At 43.2% G+C, this 22,049-nt stretch overlaps 6 protein-coding genes across 8 annotated transcripts; 1 reads left to right on the top strand and 5 right to left on the bottom strand.

Moving 5' to 3' along the window:
- The first annotated feature begins 97 nt into the window (after window positions 1-97).
- Window positions 98-2,551, top strand: LOC129581696 (uncharacterized). 2 transcript variants are annotated; one of them, XM_055472912.1, is made up of 5 exons: window positions 98-977; window positions 1,075-1,159; window positions 1,307-1,506; window positions 1,839-2,228; window positions 2,264-2,551. In XM_055472912.1, exons 2-4 carry the CDS (start codon window positions 1,149-1,151, stop codon window positions 2,213-2,215), a joined length of 588 nt encoding a protein of 195 aa, XP_055328887.1. In that variant the 5' UTR covers window positions 98-977; window positions 1,075-1,148; the 3' UTR covers window positions 2,216-2,228; window positions 2,264-2,551. The 2 variants fall into 2 exon arrangements, 1 of the variants encoding a protein (XP_055328887.1); XR_008689528.1 differs by lacking the exon at window positions 2,264-2,551 and having other exon boundaries at window positions 99-1,233; window positions 1,839-2,257.
- A 1,145-nt stretch (window positions 2,552-3,696) lies between these two features.
- LOC129580607 (potassium voltage-gated channel subfamily A member 2-like) lies at window positions 3,697-5,745 on the bottom strand. The gene is given in 3 exon segments (XM_055471209.1): window positions 3,697-3,944; window positions 4,313-5,033; window positions 5,035-5,745. Coding segments are annotated over 3 exon segments (1,545 nt in total). The 5' UTR covers window positions 5,614-5,745; the 3' UTR covers window positions 3,697-3,699.
- Window positions 5,746-9,719: 3,974 nt separating this feature from the next.
- Window positions 9,720-11,974, bottom strand: LOC129591423 (uncharacterized). The gene is made up of 5 exons (XM_055487101.1): window positions 11,639-11,974; window positions 10,740-11,284; window positions 10,526-10,651; window positions 10,189-10,462; window positions 9,720-10,127 (listed from the first exon to the last, which is right to left on the bottom strand). Exons 1-5 carry the CDS (start codon window positions 11,816-11,818, stop codon window positions 9,720-9,722), a joined length of 1,533 nt encoding a protein of 510 aa, XP_055343076.1. The 5' UTR covers window positions 11,819-11,974.
- Window positions 11,975-12,722: 748 nt separating this feature from the next.
- On the bottom strand, window positions 12,723-15,703 carry LOC129602732 (uncharacterized). Of its 2 annotated transcripts, XR_008692436.1 has the most exons (6): window positions 15,279-15,703; window positions 14,465-15,011; window positions 14,255-14,380; window positions 13,910-14,183; window positions 13,320-13,838; window positions 12,723-13,234 (listed from the first exon to the last, which is right to left on the bottom strand). XR_008692436.1 is itself a non-coding variant. In XM_055501864.1 (5 exons), the coding sequence occupies exons 2-5, from the start codon at window positions 14,548-14,550 to the stop codon at window positions 13,452-13,454; spliced, it is 873 nt and encodes a 290-aa protein (XP_055357839.1). In that variant the 5' UTR covers window positions 14,551-15,011; window positions 15,279-15,703; the 3' UTR covers window positions 12,723-13,451. The 2 variants fall into 2 exon arrangements, 1 of the variants encoding a protein (XP_055357839.1); XM_055501864.1 differs by having other exon boundaries at window positions 12,723-13,838.
- A 369-nt stretch (window positions 15,704-16,072) lies between these two features.
- On the bottom strand, window positions 16,073-17,074 carry LOC129591329 (uncharacterized). Its single transcript, XM_055486990.1, has 4 exons — window positions 16,841-17,074; window positions 16,519-16,766; window positions 16,211-16,431; window positions 16,073-16,092 (listed from the first exon to the last, which is right to left on the bottom strand). The coding sequence occupies exons 1-4, from the start codon at window positions 17,072-17,074 to the stop codon at window positions 16,073-16,075; spliced, it is 723 nt and encodes a 240-aa protein (XP_055342965.1).
- Window positions 17,075-18,504: 1,430 nt separating this feature from the next.
- LOC129580851 (uncharacterized) lies at window positions 18,505-21,309 on the bottom strand. The gene is made up of 6 exons (XM_055471566.1): window positions 20,931-21,309; window positions 20,307-20,848; window positions 20,055-20,180; window positions 19,684-19,957; window positions 18,985-19,490; window positions 18,505-18,909 (listed from the first exon to the last, which is right to left on the bottom strand). Exons 1-5 carry the CDS (start codon window positions 21,291-21,293, stop codon window positions 19,029-19,031), a joined length of 1,767 nt encoding a protein of 588 aa, XP_055327541.1. The 5' UTR covers window positions 21,294-21,309; the 3' UTR covers window positions 18,505-18,909; window positions 18,985-19,028.
- Between the last annotated feature and the right edge of the window lie 740 nt (window positions 21,310-22,049).

The following is a 22,049-nucleotide window of genomic DNA, read 5'->3' as shown; positions in this document are numbered from 1 at the left end:
TGTTGGTAAAGGAAAATATGCACATTCGTTATGGAAAATTTTCGGTGCGGGCTCTAGTATTAACGTCAAAGAAACTGTCGTGCGCAAATGAGCTCGCAGAAATTGCAGTGGCACTTCTTCATAGTTCTACGTCCGCAGTACTTTTGCTTTCACTATAAAAAGCGCAATCTGTGGATGTTTGTGTACTTCTATATACGGATACAAAATGATATTATACGTGTATCCAGTAACGTGCTACAAACATCAACGCCTTTTTTGTACTGGGTAGGTAGTAAGCACTACGTAGATATTTCAGACTTTTAATAGCGTACAAACAGTTACTGGCTCACATACGTGATACGAAAGATGAAAAATTTCGTTTTTAATTGCGACTGACGGTAAATGTAATCCGACAGGCATTTTCAGCTTATTGTCAACACTGCCTAACAGTCGAGCATCGTCATCCGACTCGTACTGCTAACTGCTAAGCAAGTCACAAGTATGAAAATATTGTACTTGGCGTAGTGTATTGGTTTGTTCAGCCAATTCTTTGCAAGACCGGCTTAATACAGCTTAATTGTACAATCCTATTTAGATGACCTTTCCTTGTTTGCTAAAAAAGGCAGTAAACGTTTCAGTATCATGCATTCTACTGTTACAATCGCAGGCCGCAGTAACGCAGGCAACAACATTTTTGCCGTTGTTGTAAGCCGTCACTATTTACATACATCCTGATCCTGCTCCGGTATATCTTTGTCTTTGTGGCTTGTATCTATGCCCGGCCAGCTAGACGGTTGTACTTACACAAATCGTCAGATTGCACTTGTTAAACGCTGCGCCGCTGCCACTGCTGAAAGTCTTCTCTGAACTGGTTTTCATTTTTTCGGAATTTCTTTCTATTGAACCATCACCACCCTGTGTAGTTGTGATTGCTTGAATGAGTTTTGGAAATAAATTGTGTGCAGTGTTCGTGGATATCTGCTTTATTGTTAGAGCAGGTAGTTTATGCTTTGGCACATACCTTGTGCCTTGTGGCTCCCAGTTTGACAGTTGCAGACAAGGAAGTGATTCGTACGACCCAGCTATTTGTTGTAGATTGTTGTTGGTTGGACGTCCTCCTGTAAACCAGTGTCTGGTTAATCGTAGCTGTGGCGTTTTCCGACGGAATAATGGCCGACGGGTATGCAAAAACAGAGTACCCTTTAGAGCTCGCTACTGTTTCTGCATTTGCTGAGCCAGTCAAAGTGATACTTGGTACTTACTGTTAACTGTTGCCGCTGGCTTGTTGTAGCACTGTCATTTGTAGTTCTGCGTTGTACTTTTCCAGTGTTGTCGTTCCTGCCATGGCTGGACTCCGACTGGGTCGTGGGCTTTATAGGCGACATGGAACTCGCGCCACGACCGAGGTGCCCCGAACCCAGCAAGACGATGCTTCGCAGCATCTAGCTTTGGAAAATCAAGCTACTGAAGAGACAACGAAAGCAGCAGCGAGTCCCAAAAGCGAGCGAGTGTCAAGTCCCAAAAGCGGTAAGTAGCATCTTATTCTTAGCATAGGACCAACTAGTCAACTACGTAATTTCTCTGTATCGGAAGGCCAGTCTTTTATGGATTTGCACTGGTTAAGTGTGAGCTGCTTTTCATAAGATTTAAAAGCTGTTGGTCTGGTTGCGTTTTTCATTGACCACTGGCAGTTAAGTATAGAACCATCATGCGTTTTACGTTTGTATTAACTTGACGAGTCCCCCGCGGCCCGCGCCGTGACTGGTTGCGGCTGTATTATTGTTTCAAATGGTTGATAGGTTACGGTAATGTAATTACTTGCAGAGTCACGGTAATGTAATCTTGATTGCTCTTTGCAGAACCTTCGACATCATCCGATAAAAACGGTCTCTCGCATGGTTCCTCCACGAATAATCAGCCGTTGGCTGCCAAAAAGAAGCCGGCCAAACGACGCCAAGTTGGAGCATCAATGGTTTCTGCCGTACCGTCATCAGCCAAGCAAGGCTTCGTAAAGGTGTTCATTCCAGTCCGGGGTTTCCATCTGTGGAAGCCGTTACGCGGTGCTGCAAAGCTGCTCACCAAAGATGCGTCCCGTGACGACGGCATGGTTGCACAAGGTTTCGCGCAGTCACCAGTCCGTCGAGGCCGGCGTACGCGTGCTCAAACGGTATTTTATGGTTTCGATAAAGCCGCGTTCCTGCAGTCGGGTAGCCGGAAGAAACGACGTTTCGGTTAGCGACAACAAACCGCTGGTATTCACTACATCAGTTGATCAACGAAGGACTTGGTATTCACTACATCAGTTGATCAACGAAGGACTTTCCAATCATCGTCTATACGGTCTGCAATAACAATCCTGGGGAAACTACTGCACTGTTTAACTAACGGGAATACTTGTTTTCATGTTTAACCGAGAGTTTTCGCAAACATGTATCGGTAATTAATGGTTAATGCTCAACATGATAAAACAGCTGTCTTGCTTGTATGATACTGCAGCCTAGCTACCAAATAACTAATGAGCAACGAAATTGTTTTGATACAGCGTGAATTGTACTACTTGATTATGTAAACATTGAAGAGGAATAACAGAAACCAGAGTTTATTACTTTTCCGATTTGATGCTGTAACTTGTAGCCAGACTTGTATCCACTGCCGCATGGACTAAGTACTCAGTAGTATTCCTTTCGGGATAACCCACTGGATCAACAATGTTCTTGGTTAATTGTGACAGGGTCGAAATCACTTAGCGGTAAATGAAAGGTTAATCCAAACAGTCGAACTCCGGATGACTGCTGCCGACTGCAAGGTAATTTCGCTGTTCCTGGATCGTTCTTACAAGTCAGTCAGCGAATTTGGGACCATTTACAAGTGTTACCTGTGCGACCGAGTTGCGCCAATCGTTTGATTCAACCTCAACAAAGACAAACTGCTGTCCACACGAGTAAAGTACCTTAAGTGCCTCATTTTTACAGTTGCCAACTATATATGGGTAGGGATAACAGCTGCTCCAGGGAGATGTTCGTGAGTTCTAGGCGAAGGTCTGTCAAATGTTCGGCTCATCGCTCGACCACTAAGTACGACTACGCTACATCCGATAGTTTTGTAGTCAATAGTCGCGCAAGACCTTGTGCAAGTGCGGAAGTACATTTTTGCGGAAAAAGAAAAGAGTTTTCAATAGAAAAACAAAACTTGCTCGTACTCGTATAAATTTGTGTCAGCAATAGACCGCTACACTGGTTGGCAGACTATAGAGTTATGTTAGGATGGACTCGCTGACAGTTTAACAAATGAGATGCGAGATCAGCGAAGCGCAGTGAAAGAAAATCTAAAAATTTGTGTCCTTTGACGCACCCACTTTAATTCTGTTTCGGTGACCTTTTCGTTGCTAACTGGAAGCGCCACAATAAACGACAAGCTGTGGACGTTTCTATCAGGTTTTCTTAAATGTACAGATAAACGTACTAAACATATCTAACGATAAACGTAACACTTAACGATATTTGATCGATTTACAATGTAGTATGGTACCTCGTAATGTGACACAATTGTACTTATCTTTATAGGAATTCAGGTAGTTACGAGTACGTACTTCATTTTTAATACAACGAATTTAAATCGTTCCAGTTTGCGGACGAGTACCAACTGATTCATCACATCATTGTGCATTAAGAATTAAACTACTTACATATACACAGTCACAGTACAGTATATTGCAGACATTTATAAATCGGTCTCCAGCGTCGTGCGTTCTCCTGTATCGCAGTCAACAACATTAATCGCGGTGCGCCGTTTTAGCAAACCCGAGGAATTTCCATCCTTCTCTTTGTGGCTCATGGCTATATCGGCCAACGAAATGGATGTAGAACGCTTTTCTTTGGTGGTAAAACATTCGAAGGAGGGATCAGCTAGTTCCTTGTAGCCGGCAGCGGCCAACACTTCCCTCAGCTTCTGGATCTCTTTTCCTCCTAGACGAAGCAGAAAAATAAACATGATCTTTGCTGTTTGCACAACTGTAATAGTACTGTACCCTTTGCCTTTTTACTAAATATCGACACGATTGCACAAATTAATGGTATCAAAATTTGATTACAATGTACAAAGTAATTCAACACAATTGCAAATATCGACGCAGTGCTGTGTAAATCTAATTACAGTAGTAAAACACACATTTAAAATAAATACTCACATTTAATTAATTTAATTTAAACATTCAGTTTAACTATATTTTGGTTTTTAACACCACATGTACCTCTACAAATCCTTATGTGCAAATACATAAAATACGACTAAATTTTCACCATTTTTAAGCAGCTTTCAAGTTAGCTGCACTTACGATGAAAATAATATTCAAAATGTGCCACAACCACGGGAACAATAAAGGCCAGGCACACCACGCCACACGCACAACAAATCCCGCCCACGACTTTCCCAATTGGTCGTTTCGGTACCATATCCCCGTAGCCGACCGCCGTCCACGTAATCACCGTCCACCAGAAGGCATGCGGAATACTGGGAAAATCACTATCCGGATAGCCCTGTTCGGCATAGTACACCGCCGCACTGGACAGTGTCATCCCAATGCCGGTTAAGAGGAACAGTACACTAAGCTCTTGCCGGGCGGATTTGGCGGTCAACCATAAAATCTGCAGGCCATCTGAGTAGCGGCTCAGCTTCAGGATGCGGAAGATCTGCAGTAAGCGGAACACGCGCAGTATAAGAAAGAAATCAACCTTCTCCGCACGTAATGATGTCGTCCCACTAATAAGTGTCGTTTCCGGTAGGAGTAGATCGACAAAATACGGTATGACCGAGACTAAGTCGATGACATTAGTGAACTGAAGGAGAAAGTGTTTCTTCATCGGACTGGCAATGAAGCGCACGATGAGATCCAGGCAAAAGTACACACTACAGATGGACTCGACGATGAAGAACAATTTCGGCCCGGTGATACCGGAGACACCGGCATTGTTCGTGCCGGATGATGTTGATGATGATCCGGTGGCGTTAATCGCCGGGAAATTTGTATGGTACCGCGGTAGTGTCTGTATACAGAAAGTTACTCAGTGCAATAAACACGATGATGATATTGATCGCCGCTAAGGCTTGCGCGGTGGGCGAACTACTGGGAACCTCCAGCATCAGCCAGATTTTTCGTTGCCGCTCGTTGATGGGGACCGTGGGTGGTTCGTCCAGCATCTCCTCCACCTCCAGTAATTCTTTGAGCACTTTCACGCCGAGATCGTAAAAGAGGATTTCCGAGACGAAGCGGTGCAGCGGGACACTTTCCGGTCGCCGCAAGATCCCGGTCTGGTAGAATTCCAGGACGGAGCCGAAAATCTTCCGGTTCCGATCGAAAAAGTACTCTTTCCGGACGGAATCATAAAAGGTCGCCCGGCGCAGCGGATCCCCCAGTAAGGTGCCGGGAAAGCGGGATAATGTGGACAAACGGGTTTCATAGCGAAATCCGCTGACGTTTATAGTGACGGTCTCATCGTCTTCGGCGCGCGGATCCCCATTGTTAAAATCCGCCATGGACAGACGGTTGGGACGCAGTGAATTCAAGCGCAGATTTTTACGGATGTACGGGGATGCGCGGTAATTATGGGCGCCCTGGGAGATGGAGACGGCCGCCATGATAACGCTAATTTTAGTAATCTCATCCAAGGAGTATCCAGGAAATTCAGTCTCGATCGGATTATTCCCACGGCAAGTTCGTGTAGATTATGATGATATGGATGCTAATCGGTTGTCCGTTCAGAAGCGCGCGCGATGATGGCAATGAAGGAGTTATTTTTACGCTGAATGGGATCGGCATCCGTTGCGCGTATATACAGGTGAGTTTATGCGACGATCAGCAAATTTCACTGTTTGATTAGGTATTTAATCATCGCGCAAAAACAAACTGCCGAGAGGCGTACACCGCATTTATAAGCTACAGGATAGACATGGCAAATAAAAGTGTCAAAATCCTGCCGGAACATGGATACGATGGAACATATATATACGGCGTCTCGCATGTGCACGCTTAGTGATATACAAACGCTTCCTGCTTTCAAACGATCGGCAATTATTTAAAGCATCTGATTAATCATGGAAGCTTGCTCAATAGCATTTCAAACGGTGCATATAAGCGGGGAAATACGCATTTTAAGACAGCGAAGAATTAAGCCGGTAGGAACCGGATATGCGTTGTATTTATTACATTACAGCGCTGGATATAGGCGTGTTCGATCGAAGATGAAGATTATTAAATGGAAACCAATTTTTTTTATTAATCCAACGTTATTTCCCAAAGAGATCTGATTTCTTAAAAGACCATAACTCCTTATGGATTATTCGGAAGGGAAATATATTCCCTCCTTAAGCGGCTTATGTTTACAATGGATGCGCAATGCAAACACACGCAGCTGACCAATGGTGTTTGGACGGTGCTGGGCTGTGTGTGTGTAAGCACTGTGACTGGTCCATATTCATGTCGCTTAATCCTAGGTGTCCGATTTCATATTGTAAACAAACTTCCGCTGCATCAATGTAAACATGACTTAATGGCTTAGAGGAAGAACAAAGAATTTCCGTCGTTACCAAATCCAATCGATTACGGCCGAATAAAGCGAAGGCCTAATGCTGTCGGCTGCATTAACTAATACTCCAGTTTTCTGCTCTTAAAAATTACAGACGGCAGAATATTCTTTTCGACCATTGTACGGAGGAAGGCGATGCCGAATTCGAAGTTGTGCACTCTAACTACGCAATATGGCGCAGAACATTTTGTTAAACCTGAAACACACGTACTGTACATGTACACATAGCATGTACGTAAAGTCTGCAACTCTGCATATGCGATAGTACCATACGCGATATGCAATAGCACGATTAGCATAGATTTAGATTTAAACATCTTTATCTTATTTACGTGGTATTTTTTGGCTAGACGTCATTTCTGATGTCATACAATTATTTTTTTCCATTTCTTTGGCGTCAGGATTCTAACGATTCGGAATCATTATAAAGGTGTAGTTGCTAGCGGAAACACTGATCCCATACTTTTGGAATAGCAAAATCAGAGGACATCCATCACAAAACGCCCTGTCAGTATTCTGTGAACGCGAAGCAGTCGGTGAACTATCATAGAGTTTACATGCAACACAGTGGAAACAAACGAGAATATTTAGGATACATATACACTGAAAGACCAGCGTGACCCTTTGAACGGCCTATTTGGCAACTTGAAAAATTACGGAAGACACTGTCGGCCGATGTTTTACTCGTGTGTACTGTACTGTGCATCCGCATAGCAATTACAAAATAAGACCAAATACACTTAGGCAAAAATGGTACAAGTTTATACAAGTGCATGATAGAGTGTGCAACTGCGCTAGTTATTACTTTCACAGATAGCACCCGAGTACGTACAGTGTTTCTGCTGCAGATTGTTCAGCCTTGTTGTTAACAAAAACTCTACAATACATGCAGATTTCCATCGTACTCGACCGACACAAAATGCAAACAAACTGCACCGCTTATCAGCAATAAATTAGATATCTGTGTTGGACAATTTGCCGATCGCTGCACAGTACTTCAGGTTTCATTCTTAACAGAACACCTTTTACATGCTATAAAATTTGTGTACATACGGTTATCTGCTGATTTTCAGATTCAATGCCCAGACGGAAAACCAGGGATAGCATTTTTTCAAGCAATACGCTGACTAGAAAGCCAGAGTAGTTTGGAATGTAATTAATCTGCTCCATAATTATGTGACATGGGATTGTTGTCACCATTTTCCTGCAAAATAATGTTAAAATCTTAGCAAGCTGCTTTTGTTCATGTGAGGTTTAACACGACGATGATATCCACATACTTGGGTGAGAAATGTGTTTTATTTACTCGTATTTCTGTTAACAGTGGCTTTTATTGCCAAAGCTGTTGAAGTACAGACTACCTACAGCATTAAATTACTCGTATTCATTATGTGTGTAACGGCTGACTTGATTACCGACAGTAATGCATAAACGAGCTGCTACCTACAGTAGTAGTCTGTAGTACCTTCTCTGAGGGATAAAATTCTGCATGTTATTAGCTTTTTGCATAATTATTTTCCTTATTAGTTGCAGCCGGAAGTGCAGTTCTTCGTAAGCTTTGCACCGCAGACCTGACCATCCCGATTTTCCTGGCGACTGTGGTGGTCGGCTTCTTTTGGGATCCAGTTGTCCACGTGATCCAGCCTGTCATCTGCACCGTGCCTCGTGCTGCTGCGTATGGTGTCGGAGCCGCACAATACCTACTGTATGCTGTGGTTTCTTTCCTACAACTTCTGTCCGGTTTGCTGTCCATATTGCAAGAAGCGATTGCGCTGCTATCCACTGTTCTGCGTTTTCTAATATCCTGCTGCTGTCTGGGAGAAGATCTACTCCGCGGTACTGTTTCCCTGGCTGAAGCCACTGCTTCCTTGCTATCTCTAGCGTATGACATGCTTGAAAATGCAACGTTTCCCGCTGTATCAGGATTATTGGCTGGGATTTTACTCGTACTGCTTATATTCTACAATTCACAATAAACTGCGCAGCGCTGTTCTCGTTTAGTGGGTTGTCCGATTGAACCTGATATTCCCTCACCTTCTCCTGTTGATAATAAAAGCCAAGGCTAACTCACCGAAATCAAGGGCTTGTACCGTTTTTACACAATCGTATCGTGCACTTTAAAGTTCGCTTCATAAAATACTTCCACTGGTATTAAAGTGACCTGCAAACTTCGTCACGGTATTGCAAATTGCCGGTTCTTTCAGTCATGCTGGTCCTATCATTACTTAATTTTATGGTGTGCTGTCCGCCATGCAATATTGAACCGTAATATCAGATGGAAATATTTTAAAAAAACTTGGTTGATAGTTGTAACACCAAAAAGAAATATGTAACTGCATGTGTAGATCCAATTATTCTCGTCTGCAATCCTATGCAAATCTTCGCATAAATTTCTGTTTACAAAGCATCTGTACGATGGCGGTTACCGCTTATAATATCGTAAATGCAAGTCCCCATCCGTAAACTGAATTCGATACAAAGTCTTCATTACTGCGTACAAATCCAGTTTAGACACTGCATGTGGCGTTTGCTCAGATTGTCAACAGGAAATTCACAAATCAGAATACTGCAAAGTTTGCGTTCGATGTAACCGTTCGATGTTGAGAATTAATGAATTCCGCTTGGCTGATGTCGAGTCAGTGTGCCAAAACTCGTTGTACGTGACCTTTTCCGTGGGAGAGATTCTTTGGCAAATGCGGCACTAGGAGCGCTCATTGTCCGTAGATTAATACTGTGATCAGCATTCAGTACGAGTATATCCGTGGCGTCTCTAACGACATTAATGTTCGCCAAGGTGTCCGCGGATTCGTTTTTTGGCAGAACGTTAGGAATTATCATAAGCTCCATGTCGTCATCCACAGCCACAATCGGTTGTTGCCGCTGCTCTGCCATGGACTTGTTAGGACCTGAAAGGGAAGTCACAGATTAAGTGCAAATTAATACAGCATCTCCTTAGCAGCTTTCCTTCAATATTTCGAATATTTTTAACTAGTTGTCCCGCTACTCGCTAAATTGTTCTAAGCTTCTAATACATAACCACAAATCGATACGTTTACAGTTATCACGCATGCTTGCCATTTACGGTCTTTTTCTCCATTCTATGCGGCAAACTTTGGCTTCTTTTTGTCCTTTTTATTCGGGATGCCAATAAGCTGCGGTTCAAAAACTGACGAACACTGCTTGTGAATTACACTTTTTCACAGGATCCAACAGCATCATTAATCCTGCACGAAAGGATTTGGAACGGGCGTAAAAGAGGAAATTCAAGGAATGGTTTATGTCCGAGAGGGCGTTTTGTACCGGATACACATTCCAGTAGGTCTCGTAAGAGTAATGGTCTTTATGCAATAAACATGTAATGTACGACACGACCAGCAACTCATTCACCAGCGCCACGACTTGCGTCAAAAGGTACAATGTAGTAGAGAAGATGATGATTGTATTCGTACCGCCGATGTGGCCTTTACGAGAGTGTTCCTTCAACGCGCGCTGCCGCTTGATTACCGTGATAATGACAAAAGAGTCCGCTGCAAGTAGGATGACAAAAATGGCCACAATTTTCAGGGTCTACAAAAAAACCAGCAAGATACCATGGTGAATCTGAGGCACTGCTTTCGCTTGTGTGTACCCGGTAAATAACTGCAGCAAACATCCAGTGCTGAATCCACAGCGGATATGCGGCATCGAACGCCGGAACATCTCGGTACATGAGTTCGTATACTCGAACCCCAGATCGCGATAGTATAAACTGTGAGGCAACGGGATCAACTGCGTTGATGGCGATCAACACAACCAGTATCACCAGCATCGTAATCCACGCTGGCTTGGTTCGACCACGCTCTCGATTCTGCAGTGGTCGAAGAATGGACATGGAACGTTCCACGGAAAATATCAAGAGCGCCCTGTTAAGAAATAACATGCGGTATTGAAGGTATTTCTTAGAAGCGATCAAGCGGACGACATACCAGTCGGACATATCCTTAGCGACGTGCAGTACCAAGTTTACAAAACCGATAAGACGATCATAAGTAACGTGTTCCTTGAGAATCAGACGATTGACGATGGAAATGTATCGAGGAATTTGGAACCACCTAAAAAAAGACACCCTTTCGGCTTTCACGCTTCTTATTTTTTGATGGTGTCTTTGCAGGTTAACAACTCTACCAATTGTAAGCTTACATGTGCAAGATGTCGCCGACGCAGATAACCAACAGATAAACCGTAGCTCTCTTCTTCTCCTTAACCGATGCGAAGACCATTATACTGATAACATTTCCAATGGTAGCGAAGGCTAACAGCACTGGAAAGGTCACCGTAAGTACTGCAGCGGTAGTGCTTTTCGCCAGTGCGCTTGATGCATGAAAAAACCATATCCGTGAAGTATTGCCCCGGCAGTAGTCGACAAACTCGGAGGGGGTATGACAGAACTCCACATTAAGATGGCGGACAATCTCCTGCATCTTTCCGTCTTGATCGTTCCACCAGCCACAGACGCGTCCAGCGAGGGTTACGCTATCGCCCGCATTGTGCTGAGCGCAAACCTCATTTCCACGGGAAGTTAACTGAATGATTGCGTCTAATGGAGGGCAGTTGTTTATTTCAGGACGTAATCGACTGACAAAATGATCGGATGTAGGGTCGGCATCACAGTCCGTAGCTTCAAAAGTTCGTGGAGATAATTCTTTCGTATACTGACTCCATTTGCATAAGTACAAATAAACCACCTACCCAAACCGAATTAACACCGAGGTTAAGATAGATTGATCGAAAGCTGATTCTCTGGTACAGTACATAAAAGCGCACCTTTGAGACACCTAAGTATTATTTTTACAAGTCGTCAATATGACAGTTATGATTAAACCGGGAAGACCCTTAACAATCTGGTGACTAGTGCAAATGCTGCCACCAAGTTTCCAATAATTTATTCTGTACAACATGCGTACTCGTGCGTGCTCGAGTACTTAAAGTATAATACACACATCTGCTCGGCGATGTATTGCTTTATGCAAAATTTGGCGATTAATTACCTATCATAAAAAATTCAAATTCGTGGAGTAGAGTCACGAATATTGACGTACCTCTTTTGGAACTCCATTCGAATGATTGAAATTGAGCGAAGGAAAGTCCGGACAAAACGTTCTGTACATGTTATAAACAGGGTATGCTGACTGCTGCCAAAACCGGCACACTTTGTCGGCCAAAGGATCATCATATGCCACTGCACAAGGTTTTTCCAAACCGCTTAAAAAACTGTCCATGCTCTGCAGAAAATGGCAGCTGCCGTGGAATTTGTTGGTAAGTTGTGCATCGTCTTTGCATAATCCACGGAAATGAAAGTCAAAGTTTAGATTTTGTCCAACGGGGAGTGTGCTGTTCGTTGATATCCACGCACCGCACAAGAACTGAATTAATTCTAGCAGAGTAAATGGGATGGTCATTTTTGATAACGGAGTATAAGTAGTAGAGTATGTGAACTATGCTCAATCTGCATTTTATTTGCAAAGGCCGCGCATAAAGCGTGCAACCAGCTTGATGCATGCATGTGGTACACTGACAGTTTGGCACTACGATAAAATACTCGTGAAATTGTGCTAAGTTGTAGTTTGTTCAGCGTAGTTCTAATTTGCCCAAAGCGATTACGTGGCCAAACCGCAAAATGCTCCAACCAGTGGAAATTTTTAAATGGGTGGGAATGAATGCAAGACTGTTGAATCATGATCTTGCCCAAGGCATACCGCATTTTTAAAAAATGTTTCATCTTTTGCCGCACGACATTTCAGTCGAACAGTTAAGAGAGTCTGTTCGAGTTTGTCTTTCGTAATTTTACTGGGACCGTATAATAAAACGTTATTGACTGTGGTTGGTAATATCTGAACTGGAAATTAATGTTCACAACTACAGTCTGTACCACACACTGCACGCCCGAGTTGTTCTGGAATTTCTGGATACACCGTAACTCAGTTAACAAATCCTTGCGGCAGATGTTTCACGGATAATTTTCGTTAAATAATAATCCAAGGGATTTAGCCTGTAATCCTAAGCCTGTTTCAAACCTTCGCCTTTTATTACAGAAGTCAGCTATAAACCACTTGTAGATTGAAAATCGCAAATTTTTTTGCAGTGTTCTCACAAAACAATAATCTGAAGAACGCCCGCAATACTTTACAGAGTTGCAATACGTATCGTTGCAGGCCACACAATTACATCTGAAAATTCTTACCACAAACTGAATTCTATACCATGCCTAGACGGTCTAGTCTTTGAATCAACTATTCAGCTTAGACACCGCAACGACCTTTGTAAATTTTTTAAATGATGAAATTCACAGTGACAAGGAGTGTGTTGCAAAGTTTCAATCCGATTTATCTCAGAACTCTTTTTGAGAATCTATGGAGATCAGCTTGACTGTTGCCGTGTTCTAGTAACAGTACTCGCTGTGCGTGGCCTTATCCGTGGTGGAGCTGCTTCGCTAAATGTGGCAGTAGGGGCGCTTACTCTCCGCAGCCTCGTAATGTTATTATGGTCGGTATTTCGTATTTCATTGGCATTAATGTTTGTCGGCATGTCAACGGCTTCATTTGCGGACGGAAAACCAGGGAATACCATAAGCTCCATGTCGTCATCCGCAGCCTGCAACGGTTTCCTGTGCTGCTCTGACACCGACATGTTAAGACCTAAAAACAAATACACGTGCGATACGAAACCATAATAGTATAGGCTGTATAGCTATTGCAACGACACCACAAATACAGAAAATACTCATTAACGATGATTGCATCTGCTTGCCCTTTGCGATGCTTTGCTCCATTCCGATCGACAGTCTTTGACTCCTTTTGCTCCTTTTCATACGGAATTTTATCAGGTTGTGAGTACAGAAAAGGTGAACACTGCTTATCCATTTGCAGCTTTTACAAAACCCAGTAGTGTGTTAGCTCCTTCGCGGTAGGATTTGGAATAGGAATAGAAGAGGAAGTTGACAGAATGGTTAACATCCGCTAAAGCGTTCTGAACAGGATACACATTCCAGTAGATCCGATACGAGTATTGGTCCGTGTGTATAATGCAAGCGACATACGACATAACCAGCAACTCATTCACCAGCATTACGACCTGCGTCAACAGGTACGATGTGGCCGAGAAGATGATCATCAGATTCATGCCACCAATGCGACCTTTACGAGAGTGCGCTTTAAACGCATGCTGTCGCTTGATCACTGTGATAATGACAACAGAGTCGGCTACGAAGAGGATGACAAAGACGGCGACAATTTTCACGGTCTAAAAACAGCACGAATTACTACAATGAAGTTGAGACTTTGCTTACGGTTGTGATTAAATTTTGTGTATACCCGGTAGATGAGTGCAGCAAACATCCATCTTCGAATCCACTGAGGATACGCTGCATCCAGTGCCGGAACATCTCGATACATGAGTTCAAACACTCTAACTCCGGCTCGCGATAGGGTGTACTGTGAGGCGATGGGTTCCACTGCATTGATGGCGAGCAGCACAACTAGTATCACCAGCATCGCGATCCACGCTGTCCTGGTGCGACCATGCTCACGATTTTGCAGTGGTCGAAGAATGGACACCGAGCGTTCCACGGAAAATATCACAAGAGCCCTTCAAGCAAAGGGATAAGAATATAGTAGGTCTTAAATAATAACTTTTAAGGATATACAAAGCACCAATACCAGTCGGATATATCCTTGGCGACGTGCAATATCAAATTTATGAAACCGATAAGACTGTTAAAAGTTAAGTTTTCCTTGAGAACTCGGCGATTGACGATGGAAATGTATCGAGGAACTTGAAACCACCTACACACAAACCAGACACCTTAGCCCACTATTTCCTCTGGTGCCGTTGTTTTCGAATTCTGATACCGTAATTTCAAGTTTTACATGTGCAAGAAATCGCCAATGCAGATCACCAGCAAATAAACCGTAGCGCTTGTCTTTTTCTCCTTAACCGATGCGAAAATCACCATGCTGACACATTTCCGAAGGTGGCGAAGGCTAGTAGAACTGGAAAGGTCACCGTGAAAGCAGCAGCAGTGGGACTCTTGGCCAGCGCGCTTGATGCGTGAAAAAACCACATCCGCGACGTATTGGTGCCGCAGTGATCTATGAACTCGGATGGGGTGTTGCAGAACTCCACATTGAGATTGCGGACAATCTCCTGCATTTTTCCATCTTGATCCTTCCACCAGCCACAGACTCGTCCAGGAGTGGTTGCGCTATCACGGGTATATTGCTGAGCGCAGACATCATTTCCGCGGAAAGTTAACTGAATTATGGCGTCCAGAGCAGGACAGCTGTTTATTTCAGGGTGTAATCGACTGACGGAATAATTAGTTGTGGTCTCTGCATCGCAGTCAGTAGCTTCGAAAATTCGCGGTGATAATTCTTTCGTATAATGACTCCACTTGCACAGGTATAAATAGCCCACCTGTTGCCGCCATAAAAAATTCAAAAAGCTGTGCTTAAAAGTATGTTCTGAATATACGCAATAAAGAGTTTATTATATTTGTGATGTTAAAGTTCACATAATATCAATAACACATCTGATGATAAGTAACTTGGCATGTCACCAGGTTCCCAACTATGGTAATCACGTACCAGTTTACCATACGCTTCTGCTGCGATAGAATTATGCGAGTAAAACCACTCTCCTTACAAGAAAATGCCAGGATTTAGTGGATGGATGTTAACTAACCTCTCTCGGAATTCCGTTTGAATAATTAAACCTAAGCAAAGGAAAATGCGGGCAAAACGTCCAGTACATATTATAAGCGGGGTATTCCGATTTCTGCCAAAATCGACACACTTTGTCGGCCAAAGGATCATCGAAAGCGAACTGACAAGGTTTCTCCAAGCCAATTAAAAAACTATCCATACTTTGCAGAAACTGGCAGCTGTCGTGGAACTTATTGGTAAGTTCTCGGGCATCGTCTTGACACAAGTCACGGAAATGATTGTCGAATTCTAAATTTTGTCTAGTGGCGATTGTGTTGTTCACTGATATCCAGGCACCACACAAGAACTGGACAAATTCTAGCAGAGTAAACGGTATGGTCATAGTGTATAACTATATGTACGTAAATTATGCACTATCTGTTATAAGTAAATCATTAATTTTGAACTCGTACGTTATTCATATTAGCCAGGAACAAGCCTGTAGACTGTACACAGGTAGCAGTTCTTACATTACGGTAGAATACTTGTGTAATGTTGTAGTTTATTCAGTGCACTTTTAACTCGCCTTAAGCGATTACATGTGCTAAACTGCAAAGCGCATCAACCAGTGGGAATTAAAATTTATGATAAAAATGGAAGGTTGTTTATTCATTAGTCTGCCTAGCGGCACATCAGATTAGAATGCGTTGAATATTGCTAGCATGAACAAGTCCGAATGTACAAAAGCATTCTTTTGTGATGTGTAAATTGTGTATTGTAACCCTAGAATAAAGTTCCACTGACAGAGATCGGTAATAAGTCGTGACCAAGCCCTTACAGCAGACGGTCTGACACTACAATTACCATTTAGCTAGTTGTAAACGCTTATTTCGCGTCCGTAGCACTGGCTTCCTAATATGATTTATGTTTGTGCGTCTGAGAGAACGTGCACTCGCACTGCCTTCCGTCTACCAAGGATAATTTCTAGTAAAAATAACAATCCGGCTGCGGAGAAAATAGACACCCCGATAAAGCACATGGAAACCAGAGCCTCCATTCGGATGGCCGCGTCGTGTGTAGGAATCGTCTGATCGCCCGGAACCGTGTACGGGATACCGTGTGCCCGATATAGCATGGCTTTATGCTGAATAGCGACGCTTTTCAGTGTCCCGGTTGCTGCCATCCACTTCATTCTAATAACATAACAAATTTGATTAAGTTAGGAATGCTATTCGTAACACCTGCTTGAATGATCATGTTAACAAAATGCCGGTGCGTACACGTGTGAGATCTGTGGCTCTGTTTCCGATGCCAATGGCATTTGGTAGACTGATATGAATGTGTCATAAGCAGAATCCACAGCTCTGATAAAGCCGGCTTTCTGAAACAGCGGCTTTTCATCCGTAATGAAAACCGCCAGCTTTTGTGTTTGTGACAGTTCCGCTGCAAGCTGGATGCGAGTATCAAACGGCGGTGTATAATCGCTTCTCCGAATCCTTAACAGAAGGGGCCTAAGGGCGCTCGTATTCTACAGGACAAAAAAAACTGATGCTGTTAGAACAAGTAATGGCTACAATAGTCCACACAGCGGTGATGTAATACCATAAATTCTATTTCGGAATTCCCCGAGGACATGAGCAAAGGAGAAAAATCGGACTGAACAAACTCCGCCATGGTTCGAAACGGCGGCATCAGGGAGGAACCAGTTAGTGTTGAACTGACATGAGTGTACATTAAGGTCGTAGCGAAATATGAAGACATCAGCCACACCAACACACCCACTTGGGCTCCCGCAAAACGCTGAGGTTTTTTTACATCATCTATATCAAACTGCATTGTACTCAAACGGCGACAACAAAAAAAACAAACCTACCTTGTCCAAAAAAACTCGCGAATGCCACATAACCAATCCGCAAAGAAGAGTACCCGATATCTTTTATCAACGCAGCGGAGCCCATAAACCGATGACCTTTCTTGAGTTTTGTTGGAGATCTTACAATATAACGAAGGCCGAATAGCACGCAGACAAGACATGCAGTCGCCATTAGCACAATCGGCCACAGATAGGTCATCGGTGTGTAGAAAAGCCCGTAGACGATAGAATTAGTTACCACACCGGATTCTCTTAGCCAGTGCTGGTGCACAGCTGCACTGTATGTTCTCACTAAATACGTCGACACCATCTTGAAATGGCTTTTACGGGACGTCGTCACCGAGTACGCGCGCATACTCATGTTAGCTTGTCCTAGCAGCATCTCAGCAAGTCCACCGGTGTATTCAGTATCATCCCGTGTACGAAATTTTGGAAAGTCCGGATCTTCTGCGCGCAGGAAAAGTCTAAAGCAGACAATAAAGCGACACATGAAACTTTTCGCATTATTCTGCACATTCGTAATACAGTTAACTGACATGCATCAACTGGTAGAGTGCCAAGATTTCTTACTTTATTCCCAGTTTTCCAGCAACTATTGCTAGCAAGCTAATGGAGATCCCACAGAAACATCCAGAGCCGGGAGGGCTTTCGAAGCTCCATGGCGGTTCATCCTTCACATTTACCGTGAAAAAACCCATACGGGAATAATTAGCAAAAGAAAGTGGCAGTAATTCTTGTCCATAGTCCGATGCCGTTCTGTTGTTGCACATGATCAGTTTCAAATTTATACAGTCACGGTACTGAATGCGTCTATCCATTTATTTAGAGATCGCTCAACAATGTTGCCGGACAAATAGTTGTATTCCAATAACTGCTCTTCGCAGAGCGTCTGTTCATGCATACTCGTAAAGCTGGGTTTCAGATTGTTATGCAAAGTTCCCATTGTTTGTACATTGTAAATTTACATACAGTACAGCTTCGGTACACCATATGGATGCAAATGTCATGAGGCCACAAGGTACACAAAGAATTCAAGTGACATTATGGGTACGAAGTATGTAAACATCAAACGCAAAAATAACCGAAATTTATCGGAGCTGCCACCTTTGTTCACTGTAATAGCAAGATGTTGATCAGACTGTCGGCATTCTTTTTCGTTCAAGAAAAATAACACGCGTCCTTAAAATTAAGACCCCTGAATGATGCGCGCAAAAAGCGCCACCTTACTATTATTAAAAAATTGGCGTAAGGAACTCAAGGGTACGTATATCAGTGCCTCGATGGATTTAGTGTTATCTGCATCGTCTCGTCCATTTTTCGGAAAGAATATACAGAACCATTTTGTTGCATCTAATTGTCAGCTGTGGTGCTGTAGAATGTAGATCGAGCTGTAGTGTCAACACTTCGTCATGCAGCTGAAAGATTCGTAGAGAAAAATATCACACAGTGATGTACGTATTTCCAGTAAACCGAAAATAAGACAGCGTTACAAATGTTGCCATTTTCCAGCTGCATTCTGCTTTGGCGCGCACGTGCGCTAGTACATATTCTTCCGCATCAGCCAGTAAAACCAATTTGAAGATCATCTGATGTTTAAAAGACTAATAAGTGAGCACATTCTCTATAAACATACAGACAGCTGACAGGAAAATCAGAAATTGTTGTCAAAATTCAGGAACCTAGAGAAAAGTGTTGCCTATTGGTCTCCGGTTTATTTGTAGCTCAGCCTCACCGCTATTCTGATGACATGGATTTGCATTGCTTTGTACCGCTCCATTTCGTTCAGTCCTAGCTTGCTCTGAAAGCGAGACAAAAATCAACAAAGTTAGCCGTGATACCAGAACCATAGGATCTGGGCTCAAATGCCACGTACCGTGCACAGTTTCATCAGTTTTATCACTACGCGCAGTGGGAGCCTTAGATGTTGTTGACCGGTATTTTTTCGAGGATCCGACTGCTGAACAGTTTGATCGATTTCATCCGCGCCGAAACATGAGTGCAGTTACAAGTTTTGATAGCGTTGAAAAGGTTGCCAACGGCGGAACGATAGTTGGCAGAAACAGAATAAAACAGAATATTACAGGAATGGTTAATATCTGACAAGGCGTTCTGTACGGAAAAGACGTCCCAGTACACGGCATAGGAGTATACTTCCTGGAGAAGACACGCCACGTATGTCACCGCCAGCAGTTCGTTGATAAGTGTGACTGACTGTGTCAACAGGTACGTCGTGGCCGATAAGATGGTCACCACATTCAGCTCACTCGTACCGCTTTTGTGCGTGTTGGCTTTCAGGGATCGTTTGCGCTTCCGTGTAATAATAACCACGAGTATATCGCCTATCAGTAGAATTACAAAGATGAGGGCGATTTTTATATTCTGCAAAAAAATATATATGTAACGGTATGCTGTCACTATCAGATTTTACTACCGGAGCTACTACTTGAAGGTGTCTGTGCATCCGGATAAACGTCAAACAGGCGATTAAAAATATTAAATGAGTGAAGCGCCAGCTGCATATACACACAATGTACGAGTACAACGTACAAGAACACTATTTGTGTCAACGTACCCGGTACAAAAGCTGCAGGTAAGCCCAATTCCTTATCCACTGAGGATAGGCAGAGTCGAAAGACGGGACATCTCGGTACATTAGCTCGAAGATCCGGGTTTCAACTCGGGAGTACTGATAAAGCGCTGCTACTGGTTCAACTACATTGATGCCGATTACGACAACGGCCTCCACGCCGACAATAATCCAGGCTGCGCGTGCAGTCGCTTGACGACGATTCTGCAGCGGTCTGCATATGGACATTGAACGCTCAACAGTGAACACCAGCAATGACCTGAGACAGTAGAAAATAAACATTTCGCTGGCTCACCGTAATAATCTAAAATAATAACCAAACGAAATGAATTGAGGCCCACGATTTAACTCCGTACCAATCGGAAATATCCTTTGAGGTTTGCACGGCAAACGCTATAACTCCACTGATGCTGTTGTAGATCCTGTTTCCGCTTAAAATTGCGGGCTTGACCGTAACTATGTATCGAGGTATTTGGAACCACCTAAAATCAGTTTATTAGAATATTTGCAAACGAACCAGATCAGGATAAAAACTTTCAAAAACTTTTGAGAACTGAAGCGAACTAACGTCTGATGGCTTTCAAAATGAAGTTACAGTACATTCTTACATGAACAGCAAGTCGCAAATGCAGATAACCAACAAATACGTGACGGCACTCTTCCTGCTCTTCGCTGACGCAAAGACAACTGCGCTGATGACGTTGCCAACAGTGGAAATGGCCAGTAGCGGAGGAAATGCAATAATATAAACCAGTCGCGTTGATGTTTTCGACAGCACACTACCGGCATGGAAAAACCATGTCCGGGAGACATTGGTCCCACAACGGTCAAGATACAAGGAGGGTTTGCAGAATGCCACATTCACAATGCGCATGATTTCTTGCAGTTTCCCCTCTTGATTATTCCACCATCCACATACTTTTCTTTTACTCGGAGTTCCGTTGCGTCCATCATAATTTGAGCAGGCTCGGTTTGTCTGATTATACAATGCAATCAGCGCTTCTAGTTTATGGCAGTTGTTAACGGCTGGACGCAGTCGGGTGACAAAGAAATTGCTAGAGCTGTTTGCGTCGCAGTCAGCGCCTTCGAATATGCGTGGGGAATATTCCTTGGTATATTTGTCCCATTTACAAAGATAGAGATAGGCTACCTAACAAAAGCGCCTGTCGATAATAATTATTTTTGTCGATGTGATGCAAATTTAACGGTAAACTCTCGCACCGGTTAAATACCTCTCTTGGCATTCCATGTGCATTGTCGAAATTAATAGCAGGAAAATTGGGGCAGAACGCTTGATACATCGCCACGTTGGGATATTCGGCATTCTGCCACCAGCGACAAAACTGCGCCGCCAAAGAGTCCACAGCTGACAGCGCACACGGCTTTTCCAGAGCGCCTAGTAAACTGTCGGTGCTCTGTAGAAACGAGCAACTGTTCTGGAATCTCACCACCAGTTCACTTTCATTGGTAGCGCATAGACGACTCATAGCTTGCACTGGTACGCTAGATTCGCTGGAAACGGCATTCTTTGTTGATAACAATACCTCACAAATAAATGTGAAAAAGTCTATCACAGAAAAAGGAACAGTCGTCATCGTCCGCTTTGGCTGCTTTTGGGCTCATAATACTGCTGCACTGGGTAATGTCGAAAGTGCTTCGGCAAAAATGTCTCAACAGTAGTGTACATAGGAAGATACCTAATGATACCTGCGATCTCTGCTTCGTGATTTTATACTATACAATGCCGCAGGCAAGGCAGGCAATATATTCGCGGTAAGTAATCAGCGTCCGCTTAATTGGCTGCAATACTAACTACTTAATTGCGCTAATCGGTATTTCCAATGGCAGAATACGTACTGCCAAAGTAATTATTGCTGCGACTCACTCGACTGCTAATTGCTTTATCAGAGAAAACAAATGTCCATCAGCAAAATGTTACAGTATTACCGCTGTAATCACTACCGCTGTATCCAAATCACCACAATGGAGCTGTTTTGCTAAAGCTGCGCATGCCTTGAGCTCTTTTAGCTGTTGTTTGTATAAAACACTTTATGTTTTTAACAAAAAAAAGGTTAGAAATAGAATCAGACTATTCTTCAGTGCAGATTGAATCTAGTTGCTTTTAGTTTGAAAGGCTCAAAAGCAACATTTCAAAACACCGGTTAACTGGCATTAAGAAGTTTAAACAACGGCTGATTATCCAGCCTTTATTACAGTGTGCCATTTTTCAATAACAATTTCTGCTACAAAGATCACTCCAGCCAGTGATAAAAATCCGAGGATTACATAATGCATGGATACAAGCGCTTCCGCTCGTATGGCACCTTTTCGTACCACTTGTGGCTTGGTAT

The sequence above is a fragment of the Paramacrobiotus metropolitanus genome, unplaced genomic scaffold (assembly GCF_019649055.1).
Source record: "Paramacrobiotus metropolitanus isolate TYO unplaced genomic scaffold, Prichtersi_v1.0 Parri_scaffold0000001, whole genome shotgun sequence".
NCBI classification, from domain to species: Eukaryota; Metazoa; Tardigrada; class Eutardigrada; order Parachela; family Macrobiotidae; genus Paramacrobiotus; species Paramacrobiotus metropolitanus.
This window is presented reverse-complemented; position numbering and strand designations above follow the sequence as displayed.

What these genes read in the sequence shown, in the direction of transcription:
- LOC129581696 (XM_055472912.1), top strand. An exon ending in AGTGTCAAGTCCCAAAAGCG is followed by an intron (nt 1,507 to 1,838) that starts GTAAGTAGCATC and finishes TGCTCTTTGCAG; the next exon opens with AACCTTCGACATCATCCGAT.
- LOC129591329 (XM_055486990.1), bottom strand. Translation starts at nt 17,074, where the DNA reads ATGCAGTTTGATATAGATGATGTAAAAAAACCTCAGCGTTTTGCGGGA. An exon ending in ATTCCGAAATAGAATTTATG is followed by an intron (nt 16,767 to 16,840) that starts GTATTACATCAC and finishes TTTGTCCTGTAG; the next exon opens with AATACGAGCGCCCTTAGGCC. An exon ending in GAGCCACAGATCTCACACGT is followed by an intron (nt 16,432 to 16,518) that starts GTACGCACCGGC and finishes TTATGTTATTAG; the next exon opens with AATGAAGTGGATGGCAGCAA.
- LOC129591423 (XM_055487101.1), bottom strand. Translation starts at nt 11,818, where the DNA reads ATGGACAGTTTTTTAAGCGGTTTGGAAAAACCTTGTGCAGTGGCATAT. An exon ending in CGAATGGAGTTCCAAAAGAG is followed by an intron (nt 11,285 to 11,638) that starts GTACGTCAATAT and finishes CGGTTTGGGTAG; the next exon opens with GTGGTTTATTTGTACTTATG. An exon ending in GTCGGCGACATCTTGCACAT is followed by an intron (nt 10,652 to 10,739) that starts GTAAGCTTACAA and finishes GTCTTTTTTTAG; the next exon opens with GTGGTTCCAAATTCCTCGAT.
- LOC129602732 (XM_055501864.1), bottom strand. Translation starts at nt 14,550, where the DNA reads ATGGTGATTTTCGCATCGGTTAAGGAGAAAAAGACAAGCGCTACGGTT. An exon ending in ATTGGCGATTTCTTGCACAT is followed by an intron (nt 14,381 to 14,464) that starts GTAAAACTTGAA and finishes GTTTGTGTGTAG; the next exon opens with GTGGTTTCAAGTTCCTCGAT. An exon ending in TTGCTGCACTCATCTACCGG is followed by an intron (nt 13,839 to 13,909) that starts GTATACACAAAA and finishes TGCTGTTTTTAG; the next exon opens with ACCGTGAAAATTGTCGCCGT.
- LOC129580851 (XM_055471566.1), bottom strand. Translation starts at nt 21,293, where the DNA reads ATGACGACTGTTCCTTTTTCTGTGATAGACTTTTTCACATTTATTTGT. An exon ending in CACATGGAATGCCAAGAGAG is followed by an intron (nt 20,849 to 20,930) that starts GTATTTAACCGG and finishes CGCTTTTGTTAG; the next exon opens with GTAGCCTATCTCTATCTTTG. An exon ending in ACCTGCAGCTTTTGTACCGG is followed by an intron (nt 19,491 to 19,683) that starts GTACGTTGACAC and finishes ATTTTTTTGCAG; the next exon opens with AATATAAAAATCGCCCTCAT.